This window comes from Brienomyrus brachyistius, chromosome 20, assembly GCF_023856365.1.
Source record: "Brienomyrus brachyistius isolate T26 chromosome 20, BBRACH_0.4, whole genome shotgun sequence".
In the NCBI taxonomy this organism is placed as follows: Eukaryota; Metazoa; Chordata; class Actinopteri; order Osteoglossiformes; family Mormyridae; genus Brienomyrus; species Brienomyrus brachyistius.
In genome coordinates, this window is record NC_064552.1 from 14,218,949 (window position 1) to 14,227,658 (window position 8,710).

Consider the following 8,710-nt stretch of genomic DNA (forward strand, 5'->3'; position numbering starts at 1 on the left):
CTCAGCTGGAGTCCTGTAGCCTTTATAATGTGTTTTAATCGGCTTCTGTTTACCTCACCTGGGGTTACAGATGTTAATCTAATGTCTGTAATATTTTAGGAAAGTCATTATTAGCTGGCGTAAGAAGCTGCGGGATTTTGCCCTGCGCCGCTGGATAAATTAGGTGAAATGAGTGTTTATAGAGGAATGACGGAAATGCGGTGTTAGGTGGTCTTCATTTTATAATGAGCATTTATATACAAAACACACAAATTACCGGTTTTTGTATCCTTTTGTTTGGTATTGTCAGATAGGCGATCTTTGAGTCTGTATATTGCAGTCCCCCCCCCCCCACATTCACTAGTATTTTATTTTTGGTTTAAATTTAATGGGCACTTCTTTTCATTCTTTTGAAATCCCAGTTATGACTTTCCTATAAACAGCATTAGTCACGTCTTTGAGGTTCTCTTGCTCACTGAGCTCCATCCAGAGCTGCCCTACCGTTCTGTGTGTTTTTACGCGAAGGATCTCTTCCTCCGTTTTCCATTCAGCTGACTAAATCAAGCTGATGGTGTGTAAAATGAAGTCGGCGCCTCACACAGGTTTCCTGCAAAGTGTGTTTTATTGATGATTCTCGTCAATAATGCACCAAGATGCGAAATACAAAAAGCTGAAGTGAAAACGTGACACTTCCTGATTCTTTTTTGACCTCCTTAGAAAAAACACAATGGACCTTTTCATAAATCAATCACCACAGTCAATGTAACAGCATCATAAATTGTAAGTAACTCTTTCATCCCCATACTGTAATTGCAATTGTGCCTGGCTAAAAAGGAACTTTAATTATAATTACCACAACGATAAACATTCAAAGGAAGAAAATGACATTGAAATGTCTGTTAGAGGAATGCTTCAAGTGATGAAACTAAATAAAAACTTATTGTGCAAAACAACTGAGAATGACAAGTCCTTGAAGTCATGATGAGCTTGTTTCCATGAGTATCTATAATGCCCCCCCCCCCCCCCCTTTGGGGTGCAGGGCGGTAGGAGGGTAACAGTTGCAGTACCCCCCCTTGGTTGCACTCTCAGGAATGTCTGGAGCCTGTATTACAGCGTATTACAACGTGCAGAACCCCTCCATCCAAATCCACCTCTTTTCCATTTCTCCATGGAAACCGACCAGCTTAAGAGCTCGCATGCTGTATCAACGCTAATTCCAACTGCGTGTTCTCCCACAACATCACACCTGCATGCTTGTCTGGAAACATCTGTATTATCAAAGTTATTTAAGAATCGTTCTCCGAAAAACAAAATATGTTGAACCCTGCGACTTTTATCGAAGGGTAATTTTTGTACAAAACTAACCCGTGGCTTAATTTTATAAAAGTTTTCCAAAGTTTTTTTTTTTTTTTTACCATCGTCATTTTAGCGCAGCTCGTTTTGATTCGTTGCTTAGGCCGAAATAAAAGGCAACTTGAAAAGTAACCAGACGTGGGATGTCAGGACACCACCGTCAGCCATCTCGACTGGATCAAATACCTTTACGTCAGAGTGCAGCTTAAAATGTGTCGCACGATTAAATGAGTAACAGATGTATTAATCAGGATAACTAATGTAGCTTATACTTAACCCATTTATACAGCTAGGGTATTTATTGAAGCGACTTAAGAAGATAATGCAGATGCTTTAATCTGGCAGCTGGTCTACTCAGGGCAGGTGTGGTGTCTCTCTTAAGACAGTTGACTACTTTCTGATTTACCATTGGCTGAAACGGCGCTATTGATGTCGGTTGTGCTATCTGAGTCACTGTGCCAGTACATACTTCATGGAACTGGAGCCTTTTGCCTGTCTCTCTAACTAAACAAATCCTAAGCAAGCTTTGAGTATAACCTGGCCAAGAGTTGTCCTGCCATGGGAGTTTACACAGGATGGTGAGAGCGCCCCCACATGCTCAGAGATGGAATCTCTGGGAATTTTCTCACCATCCCCACCGACAGCCTGCAGCTAACTTGCAGCAGATTCGATCCAGCGCATTGTCAGATTCAAGTACACCAACAGCATACCGTTGCAAGAAACAACACAAAAGTATGAATGCGTAAGGCTGCGGTTTCGGGTCTACAGCGCCTGTATGCCAAGCTTATGATCTGGGAGTGCTGGTGGAGATGTCCAGAGGACATGGGGAGGCATCAGTAAGGATGCAGCTCCCCTGAAGTTGTGCCCAGGTGGGGGTCCTCTGCTCCGATGTAGGCAACAAAGCCGCTGCTCTGGCTGCCCCAGTCGTAGCAGTCGGTGGCCAAACTGCAACAGGAAGTGGGTCATGAGCCCAGAGGAAGTAGCACCATCCTAACAAACAAATACACTGACGAAACGGACACAGTCGTCTGCTAGCGTGTCTTATTTAGCCACTGACAACGCCTTTTGTTTGAGTGCATGAATGCAGCGTTGTCTGGAAACAAATCTGCTCGGCCCGTTGTGAGTCATCCCTTCCATCCCTTCCAGTCCAATCGGGCAATTTCCCAGAAGCCTCATAGAGTTTGGTCTGAGCCTGTTTCCTTGGTAACCCACCACCACCACTTAGCGCTGCGCCGGTGGTACTGCGTGGAGCGTCGGCTGCTTACCCAGCCTGAACGCCCTGGGGGATGATGCTCCACGCCAAGTCGTCATCACTGTCGTAGCGCCGGGGGTTGTCGAAGAAGTAACCTCTGGAGAAGACGTGTCCAGGGATTCCGGAGCCGCTCTGGAAAGACAGTCAGCGCTTATTATAGCCTCAAGACAGCGCTGCAGCGGGTCCCCAGCTCCCTGTTACCCATCTGCAGGAACGTTTCATCATCTTTTACTGGGAAATCATTTTCTCTTAATGTGTGTGATGTGGTCATGAATGTCTGACCTACGGTTTATAGCATGTCAGACTATGCTCGCCAGTTCTTCCCATAATCCCCCAAGTCTCCATCTGAGAAAAATAAAAAATATGGAGCAGCTGGCGTGCACAGCGGCCACCCTCGCTGACCCCCCCCCCCCCCCCCCGGACCAGAGAGCAGCTCCTGGCACGGAGTCAGCCACACGGCCTCACCAATCCTTGGGGGGGAGGGGGGCCGTGTGAACAGATGGGTGCCGTGGTTTCTCACTGCTGTTTTCCTGGACTATGATGCTGAAAATGATCTTCAGTGAGCCGGCAGGCTCAGCTGCTCTCGGTCGCACCGAGCTCTCTGTCCACTACTCCCAGTGTATACATAATGTCTTGTTTTCACCGTTTCTCTGGGCTTCCCATCACAGTCCGCAAGAACGCTGTCTCAATTGTCCGTGGTGTGCAGTTGAGTGTGTGACCTTGTGCCTTGTGCTGCCCGGGACTGGCTCCAGCCTCATTGACTGAGTGGTTTTTGAAGTTGGATAGATTTTTCTATATATATACTGCATTACAACCTTCTGGTAGATAAGTGGTTATGGAAAATGGATGGAGGAATGAGAGCCAACTATTGTGTGTTGCCACATACAAAATGTGTTATGAACTAAGCATTGTTTCCCATGTTCTTGAATATTCAGTACCAGTCAACAGACATCTACCCACAGAAAGGTATATTTGTATCTATATTTAAAGATAATTATAAAAGACATCACAACTTATCAATCATAAAATAATATAACTGGAATTATGTACTGACCAAATATTAAATGATAATTTGTTTGGAGCGGGGCAGCTCTGTGGGTTGGGACTCAGAAGGTTGCTGGTTCAAATCCCTGGGTCTGTAAAGTGATGCCACCATTGGGCCCTTGAGCAAGGCCCTTAACCCTTATTGCCACAGAGACTGGATGACCCTACTCTCTCCTCTACGCCAGTTTCATGATGGCCTCCTGAGATGCTTTTCCAGCTGTCCTAAAGAAGGTCCCACATATATGCTGAGCACTCATTGGCAGCTTTTCCTTCACTCACTGGTTAAACTCCTCCAAATCAGTTTCTAATGCGTTTAGATCAAGTGGCCAGGTCACGTGATGAGGCACTCTATCACTCTCCTTTGTAGGCAGCTTGGCGTGTCCAAACTTTTGACTGGTACCGTACCTCATAAACAACAGCGACATAAAGAAAATGGACGCAGTGCCTCCACGACGACGCCACTGGGGCTGGGACAGGCATGCTCACCCTGTCCTGTGCCGGCCTGCGCACTCGGAAGAAGAAGACGACCAAGGAGGTGGGCAGGAGCTCCCACACGAAGAGGACGACCCCAAACACGATGTAGCCCGCATCCCCCAAGCTGGACTGCAGGTCGGCCTGTAAGGGGACGGATCGTGCCGAAAGCCAGAGAAATGCAGCTCATACAGGATAGCTGTAGGTTTCAGCGCTGACGCCTACTGTTGTTGGATGCTTGGGTATATTTAACATTAAAGGTTGCATATACGCAGGACGCATGGAAAACCATGTCAGTGAATGAATATGCAGTCTCTTGTTCTGTGTGGGATGCGCTTGCCTGTGTTTGCCTTTGGTTTACAGTCGCGCCTCATGCACTGTAACTGAGTAGATAGTCAAAGCTGATACTGTACATTCCAGATGCTGCTCAGGTGAATCGTTACGTCTGCGTTTCCCGTTTGTGTGCCTCTAGATGAATTTGTGTGTCTGTGTGCCTTGTGATGGACTAGCACACTGCTCCCCAGCCCGGTCCTGGGAGAGCCCAGACAGTCCACGGTTTAACTCCCTCCCAGCTCCCTACCAGCAAAAATGTGGACTGTCTGGTGGTCTCTGAGGGCCCAGTTGAGAAACACTGGCCTGGAGTCTCATCACAAAGTGTATATAGCCCTAAGGCTCCAAAAACCTACAGCCTGAACTAGATAATCAGTTACTGAGAATGGATGGAATTAAACATGTTAACAAATACAGTCAATATATTGGAAATGATTGATTCATTTACCTGGTCGGACACGTTGTACCAATCATAATCGAAGGAGTTGATGGTTTTGATGTTGGTGAGAGCCAGGACCACCAGGTTGTAGCAGGCTCGTGATGCGTACAGGAGAATGACTGTGACCCCGATGACTGTCACCTGGCACACTGACGTCCCCTGCAGGTACGTTTTAACCTCAGTCCACAAGCTCTAGACATAACTGGCAGTTCCCTAATTGAAAGGCAACTAACCATTTAAATATCGAAAGTGAAAGTAAATTAACTTCCACTTAACCACCACTCACTCCAGCCAATTATAGAAGTGAAAATGTGGGACATTCCAGTCTTCGTGGGCTACAAGATTTACTGCCATCTATGTTTTGATTGTTTTACTGTTGTACTTTATCATAGGAGTTACCTTTGGTCTACTGTCTGTAAGGACTGGTACTTCCCACTGCAATACTATTCCTCAGTAGGTTTAACGGTCACCTTAGACTCCAAGTAGATGTTAGCCAAGGACATCTTAGCAATTTTGTAGAGGCACAGGGAGAGAGAGATGGCACAAAGCACGAAGAGGCTGTCGTTGATGGCCACCCGCACCAACACGATGGTCTTCACCTCCGCGCTGGTCATCTTCACCAGCAGGGCGCACGTAAGGTTCACCACCAGGAACACCAGACTGATGCCTAAGAAAACCAGGTACAGAGGGAACCTGGGAGGAACAGACAGCGCTCAGAGTACTGCGGGTTTGTGGCAGATTTCAGGTCACATTTTTAGTAAAAGTCTAGACTGCCTTGCTGGCTTCTCCGCTACACTAGTCTGGAGCCCCTGGATTGCTGCACAAGCCTTTGCCGCTCGTTCACAGCATTAATATTTCATGCTCAGGTAAATGTTTGAAAGGTTCTCATGTAATGGCAAAAAGTTACCTGACACCATGCATTTATTTGACCTCAGAACTGTTACGTATCTGATGGGGATCTGCAAATAGGCATCTTTAGACCTGAGGTTGGTGAGAATGACGACGGTTTACCTGTACTTGAGCAGTTCTGGTGAATACTTAGATTTTGCTTTAAAAACAACCTGTTTGAGAGAGGAAAGGCTATTTTACTACAAACACGTCTCTAAATGTGCTCCAATTTTTTTACAGTCATTTGAAAGCTGCACAGAGAATCATGGTAGCTGTTCTTCCTATTACTCAGGGTATTTACTGAAGCTAAAAGTACCCTCAAGAATTATTGGCACCCTTGGTAAAAATGAGTAAATAAAGAAAAATATGTTTTACGGTCAAATACCTTAATTTCACACTGAAAAAAATGAGAAATCCAACCTTCAACTAACATACATTTATTCTAGATAAAAAAAAATACTTATAAAAAATACATTTCTTACTCAAATACATGTACCAAAATTACAGCTTGCATGGGTGCCGCAAGAGATTCTGGGCCCCATGAAAACATATTATATTGGGCCACCAACCCAGTTCCAAATATTTTGGGGCCCCTGTCACTCAGAGGCCCTTGGAATCATCCTGACCTCCCCCCCCCCCCCCTTTACGCCACCACTTCCTGCTGGCACATGTTATGCATTACTGTTTTTTATGGGGGTTTAAATGACCCCCATGACCCCAACAGGAATAAGCAGTTCGAAGATGAATATACAGGCTTAAATGGTTGTGACAGTGGCGTCGCATGACTGGTTGGGGGTGTCATGGGAAACAACTGCAGTCAGAAGATAAATCAGATATGAGAAGAAGAGAATTTAAAACAGTTACATACTTAAATTAGCCCAGCTTTTGATTCTGTGACACAAGCGTGAGCCTGAAAGGTACATTATGATTTATTCTTTGTCTCCAGTTCACTGATGGTCCTGTATTAATGACAAGCTCATAGTTTTGTTTACAAAGGCAATAAATTAAATCATGTGGGAATAGTTAAAAACCATCATTTCCCGGTTTTTCCAAATCTCCCGTCCTCCATACCAGGGTATCCAGGCATTTCCTGCTGGGATAATCGTGTCCTGTCTTTTCTAAACAGTTTTCGGCGGCTTGGTTTGACGAATGGGCCGTAACTTCCACCAAAGGCAACATGTTACGTTTTTTTGTAAGGTTCTGAGGAGCACGATGAGTGCAGTGCAGGGTGTTAAACCTTGAAGGTGTTTCCTGCGTCTATTTCAGGTCAGGCCTTTGTGCACTCATGTGACTGACAGGTGTTTGAACATTCAGCCATCTGCCACCTCTGAGGGTGAAACTAATTTATTTTGGTTCCATAAAAATGAAACACTTGTTGTATCTGTTTGTGTCTAATATATCTTGGAGTTACAAAAAAAATAATAAACCTTAATGTTTAAAAATCCTGTGCTGTAATTAGACCTTCTTCCAGTTGCACTAAACCACCACGTACTGACATACAATAATATGGAATCTACGTTTAAGAAACCGGTTCCATTTTCTTTATTTAGGTTAACAAGTCCTTAGTATGAAAAATTGCTGAGTCATGACAGTTAATTATCTCTTAGTAAGACGAAGGTTGTCACCTGCATATTTCGATTGCTCAGTAAGTCTGGTCCTCACCCCCCCCAGCCTGAGCTAAGCTCATTTTCCCGTGGATCAGTCATCCCGGCGTGCCGGTCAGTGTGCTGATGTCAGCAGTCCATCAGCCCCTGAAGGCCACTCTGTGAATGTGGTGGGCGGCCTTCAGGACCCATGCAGCGTATCCCACCATGCTCCCTAGGGGCCGTTCCGGCCGCATTGGGCAATGCTCCCCATGCTTTAGGGGCCATTCCCACCACGTTGGCGCTCCCTAGGGGCTGTTCCCGTCACATTGGGGGACGCTCCCTAGAGGCTGTCCCTGTCATGTTGGGGGATGCTTTATAGGGGCTGTTCCTGTCATGTTGGGGGACGCTCCCTAGGGGCTAATATACATACATAATTCTCAATGGTGCACACAGTTCACATCTAGCACGCCCGGAATGTTCTGCAAAGGGTGGCACGTTTGGAAGGTGCCCCAAGCCATAATGAGGACAGTCAGAGTGCCTAGTACCCCCGCGCACCGTGTGAGTGTGTGTGTCTGTGTGTGTGTGTCCGGCCGGACCCACCTGAGCAAAATAGAGGTTCATCAGGCTGAGGGTGAAGAACTGCAGGCAAACGGGGCAGCAGTAGAGCAGCCAGAACGCGAAGGGTCCCAGAGCGTTGGCCGTCACGAAGCTCCTGAAGTAGAAGGAGAAGAGGACAGCGCGCAGGGCAGCCCACAGCAGGCAGAGGAAGAGAAACACTGTCTGGTAGCTGAAGCGCTTGTGCCGGTATCGCAGCACCAGCCAGAGCTGCACGTAGATGAAGGCAAACAGCAGCGAGTAGAAGACGGTATAGGCCACAGTGAGGCCCAGCTTCACGTAGGGGGGCACGGCCGGGCTCAGGGTGGGCGGGGGCAGCGACTCGTTGGCCGCCGGCTCCCCAGCCCTCGCCAGCGCCTCCATCAGCCTCCTTAGCTTCGGGGGGCGCCCCCACCCCCGGCCCCCCCCAGGATCCTGCCGGTGTGCGCTGGCCGAGCTCCTGTCAGAGGCGCCAGCCCGAGAGAACCGGACTCCTCTCCATCGCAGCCCGAGAGCGAGAGAGGGGAAGAGAGAGGAAGGGAGTGGGAGGCGGAGAACTAGAGGGAGGGAGGGGGGCTGGGTGAGCGAGTGAGCAAGCGAGTGAGGAAGCAGAGCGAGGGGAGGGAGGCAGGGAGGGAGGGGGGGGGGGCTCGCAGCAAAAATGAAAACAAGCTCACTTCCTGCTGCAGCTGAGAGCCTGAGGCCGCCCCGCTCGCCGTCCGCCGCTCTCCACTCGCAGTGCCTGGCAGGAAGAGCCGGTCCCGCCCCCCCCCC

General features: G+C 47.7%; 1 protein-coding gene across 1 annotated transcript; it reads right to left on the reverse strand.

The window, feature by feature from the left end:
• Positions 1-582: 582 nt before the first annotated feature.
• Positions 583-8,478, reverse strand: LOC125715969 (G protein-coupled receptor 137Ba-like). Its single transcript, XM_048988148.1, has 7 exons — positions 7,943-8,478; positions 5,880-5,929; positions 5,339-5,561; positions 4,878-5,027; positions 4,115-4,243; positions 2,598-2,716; positions 583-2,277 (listed from the first exon to the last, which is right to left on the reverse strand). Exons 1-7 carry the CDS (start codon positions 8,318-8,320, stop codon positions 2,166-2,168), a joined length of 1,161 nt encoding a protein of 386 aa, XP_048844105.1. The 5' UTR covers positions 8,321-8,478; the 3' UTR covers positions 583-2,165.
• Positions 8,479-8,710: the final 232 nt, after the last annotated feature.

Excerpts from the sequence above, each read along its gene's own strand:
- LOC125715969 (XM_048988148.1), bottom strand. The coding sequence starts at position 8,320 with ATGGAGGCGCTGGCGAGGGCTGGGGAGCCGGCGGCCAACGAGTCGCTG. Across the intron at positions 5,930-7,942 it reads TGAACCTCTATTTTGCTCAG|GTTGTTTTTAAAGCAAAATC; the intron begins GTGGGTCCGGCC and ends TCTCTCAAACAG. Across the intron at positions 2,278-2,597 it reads CCCCAGGGCGTTCAGGCTGG|TTTGGCCACCGACTGCTACG; the intron begins GTAAGCAGCCGA and ends TTCCTGTTGCAG.